The sequence below is a fragment of the Cibotium barometz genome, chromosome 33 (assembly GCF_041138505.1).
Source record: "Cibotium barometz isolate CiBa-2024 chromosome 33, ASM4113850v1, whole genome shotgun sequence".
NCBI classification, from domain to species: Eukaryota; Viridiplantae; Streptophyta; class Polypodiopsida; order Cyatheales; family Cibotiaceae; genus Cibotium; species Cibotium barometz.
The window spans coordinates 51,233,504-51,251,542 of record NC_141078.1 but is presented as its reverse complement, the minus strand read 5'-3'; the positions used below and the strand labels follow the sequence as shown (position 1 = coordinate 51,251,542).

General features: G+C 43.1%; 1 protein-coding gene across 2 annotated transcripts in view; it reads right to left on the bottom strand.

Annotated features, from left to right (window-relative positions):
• Positions 1-4,437: 4,437 nt before the first annotated feature.
• LOC147619696 (protein MANNAN SYNTHESIS-RELATED 1-like) overlaps positions 4,438-18,039 on the bottom strand; it is a 36,682-nt gene continuing 23,080 nt past the window's right edge. For both annotated transcript variants that reach the window (XM_086773390.1, XM_086773389.1), the window contains exons 4-6: positions 6,162-6,247; positions 5,487-6,063; positions 4,438-5,399 (exon numbers count right to left, since the gene is read on the bottom strand). In XM_086773390.1, coding sequence (XP_086629516.1) covers positions 5,085-5,399; positions 5,487-6,063; positions 6,162-6,247 — 978 coding nt within the window. In that variant the 3' untranslated portion in view covers positions 4,438-5,084. The remainder of the gene's footprint in view (positions 5,400-5,486; positions 6,064-6,161; positions 6,248-18,039) is intronic.

Genomic DNA, 18,039 nt, shown 5'->3' with positions numbered 1-18,039 from the left:
AAATAGAGTCGAGGACATTACATCTATTCAAAAATGTTCGTAATATCGTGTGATTACTGCATGCTAAGAGACAACATGCATACTGACACCCATACTCATAAACAAGACAAAGTGAAAGCAACAAGATAAATTTTTTTTACAAATTGAACAAACAACAAAGATATTGTTTAAAGCATTGTCTCTCTTCCACGATGCTATATATGGAAAAAGAAAATATTAAGTTCATGTTTTCCTTAGAACATGTCATAAACCACTAGAAGTAAAACTACTAAAGTGACACATCAAGTTGAGGAATGTCTAAGAGGAGGGTGTCAACAATGTAATTGTCCTTCTCAATGCCAACATAATGCTAATGCATCTCTTTGCTTTGATGCCCCAATTCCGCACATCGAGCAAAGATGTCAATGATCGTGTCACTTTCATCTGTGAATGTGCTAAGAAACCACCTATAAGAAATAACATTGCATTAAGATGCTAACCATCAAAATTCCTAAATTTTGGTACAAATTTTGGAACAAGAATGAGATACTTACTTATAAAGATGCATAAACTTAATCTCCACTGTCATGGACATCCGTTGCCTACATGAAGCATAAGAATGCGATATAGAGTCAACCCCAATCTCTTTGCATTTTGATATATGGCTGGGAAATGTTTTGCACAAGCCGCATAAATATTAGTGAGCTATGCAAGCTAGCTTTCGTGGGGTACTGATTCCACTCTAGGAATCCATCGCTTGGGACCATCTCCACTTTCAATCCAGTTGGGAAGTTAGCCCAAACTAGCTGAGCAACTGTGACACATGGCATGCCACTATATGAGAGGTTTGGTGCATTCACTCTCTCCAGAAACTCATCTACCTGACAATATTCAACAGAGCATGCAAGTAACCTATTAACATGTAGACGTGTAGGAGGAAAATGGATAGCACAACGGGGAAAACCAGAAACTCATCTACCTGACAATATTCAACAAAGCATGCAAGTAACCTATTAACATGTAGACGTGTAGGAGGAAAATGGATAGCACAACGGGAAAAAGGAACTCACAATTTTTGGTTATCCAATATAGCACCAACATCGATTGGTATGATCGTTGCTCAAGTGAAATAATCTGCCACTATAGAATGGGAAGAATCTAAGAAACATTCCAAATGAATTTTTTGCTTATAGCTATCACATGCATTGGCATTAACACATGTAAAGACTCCATACACACTTTTTCTTTTTGTTCCCCCAGAATGATCATGACCGTGAAAGTCATGCCCTCTCTTGCTACATATCTCTCGAAAGGACTCTAGTATGTCTCCTTGAGGTCTTTGCAGAGGCTTGCTTAGTAGGTACTACATTAGGTCCAATGTCATGTTCTTGTTCTCCTTCAGCACCATGGGAATCTCTTCATACTGCATTCCCTTCTTGTTCACGATATTGCTCAAATTCTATAACATGAGAATAGCAAGAAACACAACATTAGCACTATGTTTTACAATAGCATATATGCATTTGTACGGTTTTGAAATAGCAAGTGAAATAGTGACCTGTCCATAAATCATACTCAGACTCATTGATTGAACCCAATCGATAGTCAAGCCGCCATCATGGGCATTCCTGAATTTCCCACTAGTTTAGTTCCTTGTCTTTCCATGATGCCGGGTACATGGAATCTACACTATTCGCATCTATCCATGTGCGTAGAGGGTCTGGGAGGTTCTCCAAAGTACCACCCCTATACATGGATCTTATCCATCTACAATTGGATATCAAGTTTAAACAAAGTTCGTATCAAGCACAAATGGCAAAGCAGATATAATGGACAAATATGTTTAAGAGTTCCATTTTTTATCTTTAAACCAAGCACTTTGAGCTCTCCTTCATCTAGGGCCACTTCTCCAAATCCTTTGTTCCACTCATATCTTTCCAAAGGTCACGGAAAGAATCAAAAAGAGGCAATGACCTTTGCTGTTTCTAGAAAGCCTTGAACCCTTAAGGCACTTCCTCACCCCCACCACAGTGGGCTAGGAGTTCTTTGATGATGCTTTTACCTCATTGGAGCAAGTACTCCCAATATAATTCCTTCTTTACATAGTTGAGGAGCTTCTTAGCGTCCCCAAACTTGCCCAAGGCTACAAGATCCTTCGTTTTTGTTGTCATGAGCATATGGAGGACCTCTTTTTTTCTGCATCCGCATGTTTAGGGTTTAGATAAAAACATGTAAATATATAGTCTAAAAGGGTCCTAATTACCTTTTTGGATTGAGACGTGTGCTTGCTAGCGTATATAGCTTATCCTTTGTCAAACTCACAATCAGCCCTTGCTTTAACCAATCATAATTGTAGAGCATGTTTAGGGTTTAGATAAAAACATGTAAATATATAGTCTAAAAGGATCCTAATTACCTTTCTGGAGTGAGACATGTGCTTGCTAGCGTATATAGCTTATCCTTTGTCAAACTCACAATTAGCCCCTGCTTTAACCAATCATAATTGTAGAGCATCTAAAAGAAACCATCCCCATTTGCCATATTTGCAATCGTAAGCATTTTGTATGCTCTATCTCTAAAGGTTGTCTCCACTCCCCTCACGACCTTCTCATACTTCTCGGTATATTCTTGCACTGTCATAGATTGCTTTTCCAATGACTTTAGAACATTTTTTTATGGCGTAGAATACTCAGCCTCCATCCACAAAGTAAACGCATAAATTAATTTCATAGAATGAATGTAAGCGATGTGCAGATTGACAATGGAAGTATTTGAAAGATCATTACTTTCCAAACAAGCTAGGACAGCACGATTGCTAGTGCAGTATACCAAGCATTTATCGTTCTCTTCTTAACATCGTCACTCAATTCATCAATTATTAAGGACTTGTCAGCTAATCCAAACTTCTAGAAGAGAAAGTTCTCGTGCGAGATCATGGGAACAACATGCAAACGAGCCAATCTACAACAAACATCATCGTCGTACATGAGAAAAGACACAATACAATACATACAAGTGATAACCATTGCGACAAGACTCACTCATTCTGTGATTGAAGTGCCAACAAGAGCTCCCCCTCCCTAAACTTGCCAATGGCAAAATGAATTGGTACCGCACTCACATGTCGAGATGGTATATGTGACCAAGTTATTAAAACGTATGGAATTAATGCATTATGGAAGCTAATAAAATGTATGGAGTTAATGAATTATGTCAAAGTTTATCTTTCCTAATATGTGAATACCACACCTTGACCCCATGATTGCCATCCCAAACACGAAAAGTTTTTCCAGACAAATCTCTCCACCCATCTGTGAGCTCCCTTTCAAACTAGTCATTCACTGCACACCACATGAAGGACCCCATTCTGCCATATCCATGTCTGTGACCTCCAAATATGACTCACTACCTGGTTTCCTCAATGAAACCAAAAAGGGTACACTGGAAGTCACATACCCCATCTAATCAAAACTATCACACAAAGGACATCTACCTCAGAAGTTGTTGTGTGAATGGCCTCATTAAGCACAATGTGGCATCGATAGACGAGTGAGTTCTGAAGGTTGTCTCTGTAAAACTTGCCAACAAATCTTGTAAAAGGAAAATATCTATATCCTTCCCGAGGAGTCTACTATGCCCCTTTTCCACCTATGTAACTAAAGGCCTTGCATTTTAAAATAAAAGACAAAAGCTTAGCAACAAGGTGATTTTTTAAATTTTAAAAAACCTCTGATTCAAAAAAATTTAGACACCAAATGGATTTTATGAGGTGAAAATTAAAGTGATAGTGGCACTTGAGATAGAGTGCAATACTTAGTAGAGTAGAAAGAAGTGTTAAATTAAAAGGATTTGCATGCATGCGTGTGTGCATACATGTGTGTGCATGCGTGCATGTACTTTTTTATTAAAAATGCGTGTGTGAGACTTGCAATCACCACATGCAATAAGAACACGCTCGATCAAGGTATTACCTAAGGTGAAAGAATAGCAAGTCCACTATTTATTTGTCAAATGGACCCCAAAATCATGGGGGCCACATATTCATCTTGTAAACTAGGAAAAATTCAATCTCGTATTCTAGCCAAGGGAACCACCACCCTTAACAAAATGGGTTTAATACACATCCAATTCTCAAACTTCCTTTAAAAATTGTGGGCTTTCAATCTACCTACATTGTCTATGAATAATGATTCCATGTGTGCATGTCTTAGGCTAGGGTGTTGAATTGCTAAACAATGAAGTTGCACCACAATTACACAAACTAGGAAGGATTCATTCTCGGATACCTAAGGGGCCTTTCACCACGTTGGCTTTACTCACATCCATCTCCAACATTATTATCATTTCTTTATACGCCAAGCTCCACACAACCCTTTAGGTCAAAGGCTAGAGAACACTTGCAAGAGAAAATAATCTTTAATAAACATTTGTCAAAGGGTAGAGAATGCTTTTGGGATGGATCCTTAAAAATCATTTGTCTATTTCAAGGGATTTAAATGCGGCCATGCCTTTTGTACCGAAGTAGTTGTCATGTTGTGTATTGCATTATTCTGTGCAAATATGTGGCGAAGCTAAACAGCTAAACAGCAAGATCAACGAGATCCTCATGCAAATAGGGGAGACGGTGGGGGGGCTAGCATGGGACGTCAATGAATCATGGGCATGAGGATGCGAGCTCCCTTATTCCGCGACTTCCATTTGAGAATGCAACATGATCGTAGGCTAAGCATGTGAGACTCTTATTTTTAATTTCATTTCTCACGGGTGTGTGCGTAGGGAAAGAGAGCGGGCGAGAGAGACCTTTGAAGCATGCAAAGAGAGATATGGGATGATATATTGCCTGCACGAGAGAACTGACGTATTTAGAATTTGCCATTTTAGGCAAATTTAACAAACACTTTCGTTCTACCCGAGTTCAAGTCCCACCGTTGGTCGTATATGCCCTCGTGTTGCATTCTACCTCCCTCTCTCGTGTTGCATCCTACGGACGTTAATACCTCTCTCTCTGTACAAAAAGGAATCCTTCCCGCTTTTTATTTCCCAAAAGAAAAAAGGAAGATTTCAAAAGAATTAAGGTAATCAGCTAAGAGTGCCATCTACAAAATCTACTGACTGATCCTGCTTGAAGCCTTGCAAAAGCAAGAGTAAACAGCGTGGTCTTTCTTTGTGACAAATCGTGAAAGCACTCGAGAAACCTGTAGCTTCGAGGAAGAGTCTTCACTAGTCGTGGGCACAAGGATCTGTGTATTGCCTGCAGAGATTCGCTCACCAGCAATACTCACGTAAGATATTCCCGATATCGCAGGAACAAACACATCACTGTGTGTGCATATGTAGAAGTCTATGGCCTTCTCAAATTGGGTGTTCCCCAGCAGCTGAACAGTCTGCTTCTCTTCAACATTGGACGGCAGGCTATATTCCTGTAAAATAGCCAACCCGTGTATGTTTAACAACTACTGTTTATTGCTCCCTCTTCAGGACAAGAAAGAAGGGCCAGAAAAGCTTACCTTGGTGTACACATTTGGAAACATGTCCTTGAGTGGATCAAGGCTTTCGTCCCACCTTGGCTGTGTCAGATAGATTGGTGTACGAGGCACAAACCCTAATCTTTTGAGAAAAGTTCCCACGTCAGATGCATCAAAACACTTCTTGCTCTTTGTGTCTTCTGGCTGCCTGCAGCCCTTCTGTTTCAACACATCGACGCGCAAATCTACGGCAATGACATGACCACCGCCTGATGATTTCCTCAATCTGCTCAACACCTGTTCTCCAAGCTTCTGCACTTGTGGATGAAATCGCAGAGCACTGTATATCACTAGGCACCGTATTGCATGTACTTCCTCCGTGGAGGACTCTTTGACCTTCAAGCTTGACGAGACAAAGACACTTGTGAGCTGAATTATGGAGTTTTTGCTGAAGACAGGCTGCACATTATCATCTATGTAGTCTGGAGTGACTTTGTAGGGCACTCTCACAACCGGTGGACTGACTGAACGTAAATCTGCTGGCAAACGCCCCACAACTCGGACCACGTCTTTCAGACTTGATATGAAATTGTTCACATCATAGATTTTATCAAAACCGCTGCCAACAGAGAGCCATCTTGTTAGCACAGAAACCGCTCTTCTGAATTCAAAATGAGAGGAGAAATTTGAAGAGATGTCATGGCCTCGAAACAATACCCATTAAGTTCCTTTGCAGCCTCCTTTATTTTTGGCAGCAGTAATGTGGCTCCTAAATACCGAGCTACTATAACAGCATCTGCAACCTGCCAATAACAACATTTCTAAGTGCTTACTTTAACTAGCCAAATGCATGATTTCGGCTCTACGGTTAGCTCTACATGTAAAGCCCTAGCTAGGTAGCTTGTCAAGGTTAGGATACTAGTTACAGAGGTGGCGGCTCCTTGTGCTTGGAGGTGATCTTTCCTCAAAGCCCGTGATTGTGTAACGAACTGCACGTCCATCTCGCTCATGACCCTACCTAGATAGGCTGCAGTCCAAGGGTAGATTTGAGAAAGGGAAACAGCTATACCAGAGTGACCTGCAGTCACAATGATAGAACAAATGTTTTTGGCATTGCATAGCAGTGCCAGTTTGCAAGCAAGCTACATGAATCTCTCTCAAAGGAACAGGTGTAAGCGTCCAGGCTCTCTTTTCTAACTAGTCGTGTGCTCTCAGTTAATTGTTTCCTCGGGGGAGTTGTGAACAGCTTTTGTGAGAAATAAAGCTTGCCTAAGCATCATGATACTGGCGGTAAATAGCACAAGAATATTCACTTGGCAGAAGCAGATCATTACTTTTAATGCCATGCAAGAAAAGAGAACACATGAAGATGGTATTCCATGACAGAACTCCATCATCGAAAAATTAGCTGGTCCAGTGGAGCCCTGATTGATTTGGGTGTGCTACAACTCATTGTCCATGACAAGAAAAGCACGCTGATCATGCTATTTCTGCAGGTTAAGAGAACGAGAAAAACAAGTCAAATGTGCACCACTTGGCATTGAGCGACTGCTTTAACACTTCCATCAAGCCCAGATAAGGATGCATGTGTAATAACTACTAGGGAAACATTAGGATTTCCCAGAGTGCTGGCCATTTGTGACGCCTAATCTATGAAGGGACACAGACCCTAACTTAGGGATGCACAGACAGATTAGGTGCACAACCCTTATGGATTTCCAGTCAATTGGCCTATGAGAATGAGAAGCTGTGACCCAAATGAGCATCTATGGCAGCAGTGAAAGGGGAAAATTGTTGAGAATTATAGTGATAGACGTTGTGCACCTTGATTATATGGTATGGTTCATGTGTGCAAAGGTTGATTGTAGGTGAATTTTAAAAGGCAAAAGGTGTAGAAGGATCCAGAGACATGGTCCAAAAGGTGTGAGGTGGATGGATAAGTGTTGGAGTTAATATGGTCAACGTGTGGATAGAGACAAGATGAGTTGGACTTACTTTGGGCCAGCAAGTGAGGTGTCAACTTTATGTGGTGTCTATGAGCTCTCTTGAGCTGTATCATTGGGAAAGGATTGTCATCACCCTGGACCTTGGGAAAATCGGTTAGAAAGTGTTGCCCACTAAGTGCAATGTTGTATGCAATTGCTACTCATCCTCTACTGATGTATATGGATATTCTTACTTGAGAAGGAAAATCGGATGGACTGGTGCAACCAGATGGGTCATCAATGGTTGCACAAGCATAAGCTGATGACACTTTTTTCTTCTCAGCACATATTCCAAGGGATTTGAAAGTGATCATGGATGTTTTGCAATTGTTTAGGACAGCAATGGTGCTGAAAATTCGAAGTTGTTACCACTAAAACAGGCGGATTGGCATAGTATACTTTGGCCAGGACATATACTACCCCCAGGCCAAATCACTAGGCATTTGGGATACCCTTCGGGTTGGAACATATCTTTCAAAGAAGCAGTTGAATAGGTGCCCACAAAAAGTCAAACTCAAGGTTGATTACTAGCACTTGTCTACATGGCCTTTGCATGTCACGCTGCGAATAGTACAATCCATCATAATGGCTTACATACAGTTCTTCTTGCCATCGTTGATTTGGGACAAAAAATTAATCGACACATTCATGTCATCAGCAATGAAACTGTTATGGAAAACTAGCTCTACTAAGAAGGCTTTTAGGCTACTAAAAACGGAGCATGTTTGCAGCCCTAAAATGCATGGTGGACTGAATATTTTGAATGTGCATTACCATATACTCGCTCAAAAAGTACAATGATAATAACTTTCGTAGAACAAGGACAACCATGGGCACGGATGCTGGCTGCAATGTGTTCCTACAGGGATATCTTGATAGGTGAGGTAAAAGAAAAAATCACAGGCTGCCCCTACTCTTCCAGATTGCTCCAAGACTGGAAGTCTGTGCTCATGCATTTACATTGGGCACATAGGCCAATTCCTCCTGGAAACACACTAGTAGATGAAAATGTGTATTGGAGCAGACCATTTTATATGCCATTGGCTGTGGCCGAGCCAAGAAAAGCTTATTTTTTAGCATGAAAGGGAATTTTCAAGGTGGGAGATGTCATATCGACTGAAGGCAGACCATTGTCGTTTCCACAAGCAAAAAGACGATGGCATTTGGGAGTCCATTACCGCCCTGTATGGAGACTTATCGTTGACCAACTAGGAGGACATGAGAATATGTCTTATATATCGGTTGGGCAAAGACAAGGTGATTGGTTGCTAAAAAACAGCTGACCAGGTTATATTACGCAGTTTCCTCTTTATGGACTGACAACAGCAAGGACATATCGATTACTTCCACAACCATGGATAAAGGGACCGCATGTGGCATATGAATAAGTCTTTGGGCTGGTGGAAAGGTAATTTGTGAAAGATATGGCAAAGCAAATTGCCTTTAAAACATAAGATTTTTCTATGGAGATGCCTTAACAGGAACGCTCCTTGTAGGAGAGTATTTGGCAAAGCGAAAAATTGCGGCTCCAAATTGTTCGCAGTGCCATCATCAAATGGAGAGTACTGTTCATTTGCTATGGTTTTTCACTAACACAAGGCAGTTTTTGAATTGTCTATCTTCACATATGACAATAAGATTCCCCGGGGTTACATTTGGGAAAATGTTATGGATGTTTGGAAGATATTCCAGATTGTAGGAATATGCTCTTTTCTTTGGTTGGACAACATATTGGGCTATATGGACAATATGGCTCGATCGTAATTATGAGGTGTTTGCACAACCTCGAATAAACAAGTATATTTACTTCTGCCGATCATTACGTTAGTCAGTGCATGATAGTTTTAAGCTGCAGCAGATTCATCGGCAAAACTATGAAGTGTTTTTCCACTGCTTTTAGATGTACTTTGATGAGAGCCTCTCGTTTTGAGTATTGTCCAATATAAGATAAGATAGTGGTTCCCACCCTCCCCCCCAAAAAAAAAGAAAGATAATTTGTCTTGACCATAAAATCAACCCCAAGAAGGTAGTGTTTCCAAATAGTCAATGCATGAATTACAGCCAACAACTCCTCATAGATGCCCAAAGAAAGCTCAGCATCATGCAAAACTACAGCTTTCATAAGTTGCATTTAGGACAGTCCCAATGCAACTTCCAAATGAATCACACTCCACACAGAAAGGTTTCTACAAATCTGGAATGTCTAACACAAGCCCACTCACAACTTCCAGATGCATTACGTTAGCCAATTGCATGATAGTTTTGAGCTGCAGCAGATTGATCAGCAGAACTACAAAGTGTTTTTCCATTGCTTTTAGATGTATTTTGATGAGAACCTCTCGTTTTGAGTATACTCCAATATAAGATAAGATAATGGTTTCCAAAAAAAAAAGATGATTTGTCTTGACCATAAAATCAACCCAAATAGTCAATGCATGAATTACAGCCAACAACTCCTTCTCATAGATGCCCAAAGAAAGCTCGGCATCATGCAAAACTACGGCTTTCATAAGTTGCATTTAGGACAGTCCCAATGCAACTTCCAGATGCATCACACTCCACACAGAAAGGTTTCTACAAATCTGGAATGTCTTAACACAGGACCACTCATAATGGCATCCTTGAGGCGAAAGAAAGCCTCTTTCTCATCAACCGTCCATTTGAAGACTGCCTTCTTCTTAGTGAGCTGATGCAATGGCGAAGCAATCCATGCAAAGTGCCGGATAAAACGCCTGTAACATGAGCATAAACCCAAAAAGCTTCGTACTTCATGTATGGAAGATAGCTCACGCCAATTCTGAATGGCTTCTATCTTTGCAGATCCATCCTGACGCCATCCTTTAACACAATGTGCACTAAATAATGAATCTCTAAAAGGAAATGGCATAGCCGGGGCATAAATGATTCCAAATGGCATAACCAAAAACTCATACAAACCAAATGATGTCTTGGATGCTGTTTTGTGTACATCTTGTGCTGCCACACATACTTGGTGATACCCGCTCTTAAGGTCAATGCGGCTAAAACATGCAGATCAATCGAGCTTATCGAGGATGTCATCTATGCACAGGATCGAAACCCAATTCTTGATAGTAAGCTTATTTAAAGCCCGATAATCCACACACATACGGAAGAAACCATCCTTTTTCTGCACTAGCAAGACCGGTGAGCAATATAGCGAAGAGCTTGGCTGAACCAGACCTCGGTCCAATAGCTCCGTTACCTGATTCATAATCTCCTCTTGTTGTGCTTCGCTTACCCTATATGCGGGTCTATTTGGTGGGGAGCTACCCTTCACCAAATCAATGCCGTGATCCTCGGGTCTCTCAGGAGGTAACTCTCCTGGCAATGCATCTGCAAAACAATCTTTGTATGCATCTAAAAATTTCAGCCCATCACTCGTAAGAGTGTCTACTTGTACATCATTATTTTTAACATCTTCACGTACAAAAGCCAAGTACATAGAAACACTCTTTTTAATTGCTTTATTAATATGAACATGAGATACAACTGGGATGGAGTTTCCCTCTTCGCGAGCATCAATAACATGCATGCGGTCCTTAAGCATAAAAGTAATCCTATTTATTTTATACTCCTTGTGTGGCTCAATGCGGTGATGCCATGTCTTTCCCAAATATACATTGCATCCCTACAATGGTGCAACCAAAAAATTCTCATGATCAAGATACCCCTGGATGTGTACATGCAACTTTCCAAAGATAGGGGTCACTTCCAAAGCGGTCTCCGCCTCAATATGGGGTCCCATGTCCCCTACAATGTTCAATGCGGATGCCATCTCTACAGAAATGAAGTTATCTGTGGCACAACCATCAAACATAAACAGTGCGGGCTGATCCTTGAGCTATCTCCAAGCTTTGCAAACCATCCTCTCTTTGTTTCATTTCCTGTATTCTCTTGCACATCGGGAATGGCATGCACATTTGACTTTTGCTGCTTCTCATTGTCCTTATTCTTACGCTTAGGACACTCACGAAACATGTGACCTTTGCTACCACATGAGAAGCATTTACCCTCCTTGGCATATGGGTCCTTTTGCTTAGGAGTGAGGCTAAACTTGTGCTTCTTTTGAGAGGCATCCTTAGGCTGCATATTTTCAGCCTTCCCACCACTCTACATTTTTCACAAAAGATTTAGCATGTTGTCCACTCTTTTGCTGGTTATGACCATAGCAGCAAAGAAACGCGTTTCTTTCGAAAAGAAACGTACGGGACGTTTCTTACAATAAGAAACGTTTCTTTCATAAAAAAAACGTGAGGTACGGGTTTTTGTTTTTTTATTGACTTTAGCCTTAGCAAAGGTTTTAACGTTTTGACGTTCTCAATCCCCTGCTCGCTCGCTCTCTATGCCGTGTTCTCTAGGCTCTCTCTCTCTCTCTCTCTCTCTCTCTCTCTCTCTCTCTCTCTCTCGTGTGCGCTTATTCTTCTTCTTCTTCTTCCTTCTTCGTTCCTTCTTCTTCTTCCCTCCCTCTTCTTCTTCCTCTTCTTCCTTCTTCTTCTTCTTCTTCTTCTCCTTTCTTTCTTCATCTTCTTCTCCTCCTCTTCTATTCTTCCTCTTCATCCCCATCTCATTCTTAGCTGAAAATTGAAATCCTGCAAACCCTAATTTTTCCCAATTATGGAATTAGCCCCAATTTTTAGCCGTTTCTCAAAATTGCCCCAATTTTGAGTAACTCCATCCCCTAAGTGACAATGACAAGATTTAGCTTCTTATAACCTTAGTGTTGCTATAATGTTTAGGTAATTCTATATGAAAATATTAAAAACCTTTTTAAAAAATAGTGTTTATTATTTTGGCCTGAATTCTAGAAACGTTTCTTACGTGTTTCATACGTTTCCGTTTCTAACGTTTCATACATTTCTGGGTCCTATGGTTATGACCAGCCCTCTCTTTGCCCTTGAAAGCATGGTCTCCTTTGCCAAAATGCTGCAATTTATGCTCAAATTGCTCGGTGGCAAGTCCACCTGCTATATAGTCCTGCAAGGTAGCATTGTGGTGAGTATCACGACTTGACTTGTAGACCGGTTGAAGTCCAGACTTGAGCTTCCTTTTCTTTGGTTCACCAACAAACAAGAATGGCAAGACCTCCAAGTAGATCTTCCAAAACTTGTTTACATATGTATGCACGGACTCATTGTCCTTCTACTCAATCTTAGGCTCAGCAAAGCTAAACACTGATACAGTCCCATATGATGGTGTACAGGTCCAAGGTACATGAAAGTACACGGATGCGAAGCCCAAGGCAAGGAGCACAGAATCGGGAAGAGCTCCCAGGAGGTTTGTTGGTGGTGTTCCACATAGCCAAAGGGGATGGCAGTCTTGTGAGCCAGATAGGTTCTCAAGCAATAGTCCCAAGGGAGGTTTATCCTCCAAGGGTGATGTGAGAGTGCCAGACTCATTTCTCAGGAATGAAGACCAAGACGGTGTTCAGAGTCAGGGCAGGAATGGATTGTGGACTAGATGGAACAGATGCATAGATCTTAGTCTGAGACAGAGTGGTTTGGAGAACAGGCCAGGCTTTCAGAGAAAAGGGTTGCCAGGGATGGATGGATGACAGAGGGACTTCGGGAAAAGATTTGGGATGATGACAGTCATCAAAGAGCAGGTTGCAATCCCATCATTAAGTTTAGCAGAGGGGGATGTCATGTGCATGTTCAATGCCATGTACCTTCTCAGGGCTAACCCAGAAGGGGGCAGCCAGTAAAAGATCAGTAGAACTAGAATTTAGGAGCCTCAGGTGCAAATGGGCCAGCAAGGCATGGAAGAGAAGGAAGGCTACGTCGGCTGCACACAGGTGCTGTCGGCTGCATCAGAGTGGGAGTTGGCTGTATCAGTTTGAGCGCTTCAGCGTTTTTGGTGGCCGACCAGCATTTATGGAGAAAAGGAGGCATGTCGACTGCCCGACTGCTGCAGTCCAGCGTTTCATTTGTACAAAGAGCCTATAAATAGGCTAGGAGGCTCATTGTTGTAGACATTCTTGTAGGGATTTGAGCCATTAGGAGTCCCATAGGGTGACAGAATTTTGGGTGTTATCACCTTTTCTTCAAGGCAGCCTAGGGCTATGCACTAAGTACCTTTTTGTACTATATGAATATACTGAATTTCCAGCATATCTCTCTCTCTCTCTACTCTCTCTATATATCTGCGTTTTGCATCAGCGTGTTGCCAGTAGTGTTTAGGGCTGAAAGAAGACTCCAAGAGCTTCCGCATGTTACAAGACTTGATCTTGCGAGACATAGCATTATCTATCTCCCCATGCGGGGGTCCTTTCGCACAAAGTTTCCCTGCATTGCCCTTCACCAAATCTCAAGTGCGTATAAGGTAGTTGAGGGATACCTCTCAAGGATTCATACCCAACTCCACCATAGTGTGTGCCACCATTTACTCGGCCTTTGTGGCCTCCATAAGCTTGTGAACCTACAAGTTATCATAGAGCATCTTGAGCTCCCTTCTCTAGCATACAACTGCCTTCTACACTCTCAATCTTTGCTTTCAATACATTTGGGTTATCCTCTTGCATCTTCTCTTTACCTCGAGAAGGCTGTCCCACATGTATTTGCTCCTCTATATAACCTGCATGCATATGCTTATTGGCCAAAACTTCAAAAGCATAAGTACCACTTGCTTGGCCATGTGAACTAGCCCCTTGACAACTTTGTGCATGGCTATCCATTGTCATGACCCTATGAAAATGGAACAGCACAAGTGTGGGCATGGTGGTTGCTCAGCAAAATAAATATTAAATGATTCATATTTGGGGTGCCCGGACAAATAGAAATATGGTGGACATCTTCAAATGTGAAGGGGGGACCAAGGACATTAATATTTTTAATGTTTTAACCTTGGGTGGCCCCTAGGCATAAGTGACCCCTAAGAAGTTGATAAACTTTAGTAAGGGGCACTAGGATATTATTGGAAGGGGGGGGGGGGGGGGGGGCAACTCCACTTTTAGGAGTTACACACCTCTCTCATCTCTCTCGCTCTTGCTTTTGGGAAGGGTGCAAGTTATCTGCGTGGAGGAGAAGAGAAAAAGAGTCGAAGGCTTGCTGGGTTTTTCTGCGTACAGAACAGGCCGTACAGACCAGGTAGTTGCAGGCCGTACAGCGCTGGTGGAGGCTACCCGTACAGAGCTGTTGACAGCAGGTGCAGTGGTACGGCTGCTGCAGGTTCAGGCGACGCTGGCAGGTACAGACAGCAAGTACAGTCCGTACTGTTGGTACTGGCATTGGTACTGGCGGCGACAGCTATACGTATCTAGCACAGGCGACTGCAGGGCGATCAGGTGCAGACCTGTTGTCACCAATTGGCCGACCATTTGGTCCATTCCTACTTTTTGCGTCTCGTTCACTTGAGGCCAGGCCGGTGTCTCATGTGAAGAGGCCAGTATTTTGCTGACATGGACGGGAGCCAGACTGGTGCCACCCGTGTGTTAGCAGGATGGTGTCGTATGGACGGGAGCCAGACCAGTGCCACCCGTGTATGACCTGGACTGTGTTCGATCCATGGGACTGTCACGCCATGGAAGAGCCAGTATTCGTGCCGTGTTTTACCTATGGGACTGTCACACCTAGGGAAACTCGTGCCTGGAACTGTGTCTTACCTATGGGACTGTCACTCCATAGGAAGACCAGGTTTTTATGTTTTATGTCGAGCCAGTTTTGTGCCGACAGATATTTTGTACATGTTCCATGAACGGGAGATATGTCCATGTTACTTTTTGCACATGCACACATATTTTGTATGCTTGAAACTGTTTTCGCATGACATGTATTTGTGTGTTTGCCTGCTTGACGTGTTACTTACTGAGCGGGGACGCTGCCAGTGAGTCGTGAAGTGTGCCCTGTATTCTGACGAGTTTCAGTGCATGTGAACAGGTGGTAAGTATATGGTACATGTTGTTTAATGTTATTAAATTCTAACCCTTTGATTTATAAGGTTAGGGGTCCACACTTATTTAAAAGTGGGCACCCCCTTTGGGCACCCACTTTGGGGCCAAGGTGGGGAGCCTCACTTTTAAGTGAGTGTGGGGGTGGGCATGGTCACCTACCCCCACTAGACCCCCACATGCATGCGTAGAATCTCTAAGGTTATCTTCACTTCATTATTTTATTTAATATGGCTCTCCATCAAGCGTAAGGATCATCCCATCGCTTCCTTCTCACGTAGACAACCGGCGACCATCTTTTCCTTTGGCGCATACTCTTCATGAAGGCGATTGCTTCAGAATCCTTGGTTGCTGGCTGCGCATACCCCTCTACAGGCGGCTGAACCCTGCTACAGGCTGGCTGCTTACTCCACGTAGTCATCTCCCACAGGCTGCTCCTACAGCAACCAGGCGGCTGAGTGCACCTCTACAGCCGGGCGCTTCCTTTCTACACATGCTGCTGCAGGTGGCTGCGAACTGCTCACAGGCGGCTGTCTTTCTTCTCCAGGCGACTGCTTCAACTGCTTCCACACGAGCGCATGCCTTTATTGCTGGCGACTGACTCTGCACTGCTGGCTGCAACAGCCTCTGTACCCTCTGTACTGCAGGCTGTACTTTCTTGCTGCAGGCAGTGTACCTTCTGTACCCTCTGCTACGACTGAATACTCCTGCTGGTGGCTGCGTTTCTGTTCAGCCAGGCGCCCATTACATAGTTTGCCTACACAAAGTTGGCTACCATCACATAAAGGCCACGTATTACCTCTGAATTGTTTCCCCCAGGCGGCTGTGTATCCATCACTATCAGGTTGTGTCCTTTGTGGCGGTACATCATCTCCACGGGTGTTCTACAAGGAAGACTTCGCAGCACCTGAGTGGTTTCATCATTCCACAAGTCTTGGTCTTTTATCAACCAACTACAAGTAAGTGATTTTCAGATTTGAGTTAAGCATTTAATGTTTAAAATCTGGTAAAAGATTCGTCCCGCTCGGCCTACACCCGTTCGGTGCCGGGTTGTCCAAGCTATATGGGCGAACCTCGGTCCAAAGGTGCTGAGATCGGGAGAGCCAGGCGTTAGTACGAGAGCGCCTGTCTGTGCGTGGTCTCGGAACACCAGTGTGGTGCTCTCCGCGGAGTCCAGTGAAAGCACAGGACCGTAGCGATTGGACCACACTAGTGGTCGATCTGCTTCGAGCTTCTACATCGAAATTCGATCTATTTGTTTAGTATTGTTTTCATATGTGCATGGACATTATCTGGTTCTCAGAACCCATGGAGCATTGTATTCTTTAAATACTCCCAATAAATATATCATATATTGAGGGGGGGGTCGGCCCGTTCCGGCCCCAGTGCTGGTGTCCATCTTTCCATTTCTGTTCATTTAAATTTCAAGTTGTTTTAAGTTGTCCATTTCATATTTGTGGTTTTAAAGTTGTGCTATTAAACGTGTAGGTGTCCAACTGAGTCTTTCCCACTTGACGGGATCGGTTTCATTGGTATCAGAGCACGGTTGTTTCCCTCTTCCTAGTGGGGAAACGAACCTGTGTACTGGACATCCCCCTTTAGGCAAACTTTGAACGCAATGGACAGCCAAGGCAACCCTTTGGAAGTGCCAAATTCGAGGGGTCCCTCTAGTGCTTCTCGTGGGTCTGATGCTCTGCGAGGTAGACACAAGCCCCTTGAAAGGGTTATGGATAGTGAATCCAAGGGTCAACTGTCTCCAGGAAAGACAGTTATGCTTGAACAAGACCCTGATGCTATGAAAGCTGAAATGGAACATATGAGAAAACTTTTGCAGGCTCAAGAGCAAGAATTGAAGTTTTTGCATGAAGATCCTCATCTGCAAAGTGCTATTGAAGCCAGGAAGGCTGATGCTATGGTTGATGTAACCTTTGAATCAATGGCTCGTGAAGTGGGCAAGAAACCAAGGGAGTTGGCACTTGCCTATCTCCTTCGCAAAGGTGATATCAAAGAGGGGGATGACGGGGAGCTGATTTTCAGAAATCCACCTCGTTTGAAGCATGGAGATCCCGCATCCCAGAGGCTGAAATCTTATATGCAAAAGGAAGAGGTGACTGTCACCTCTCGTCGTGCATCCTCTCCCCAAGGCACTAAGCCTGACAGATTTATGTATGCCAGTGCTCATGGAGGGCACGAAAGTCACATGCATGCAAGATATGTATCTCATGGTGACAGGTCTGCTTCCAGAAAAATTTTGCCTTCTGAGTTGTCTCATGGAGAGACTATGCCATATGCAGGTAAGTCACATGCATCTGAGCTTCGAGTTCGTGGAGCACATGCCACCGTGCCCCATGAAGCTTCTATGACGGCCCATGGAGCCCATGCAGACAGGGCTACCCCGTTGGATAAGGGGAAAAGAAAAAGAGAGGACCATGAGCCTCATGCCAGGAAGCTTAAGGAGTTCAAAGCAGGTGATAAATCTGTCAAATTTGATGTCTTTCATGGTGAACACGATGCTTCTAAGGTGTTAGCGTTTGTGGCACAGTTCGACATTGCTTTTAGCGATGAGGACTTTACAGAAAAGTCGAAGGTGCGCCATGCTAGCATGTTTCTGAAAGGGACTGCTGCCCATTGGTGGATCACCGAAAAGATCACCAAGGATCCCATCTCTACTTGGAAGGAATTCAAAGACAGATTTTATGCTCAGTTC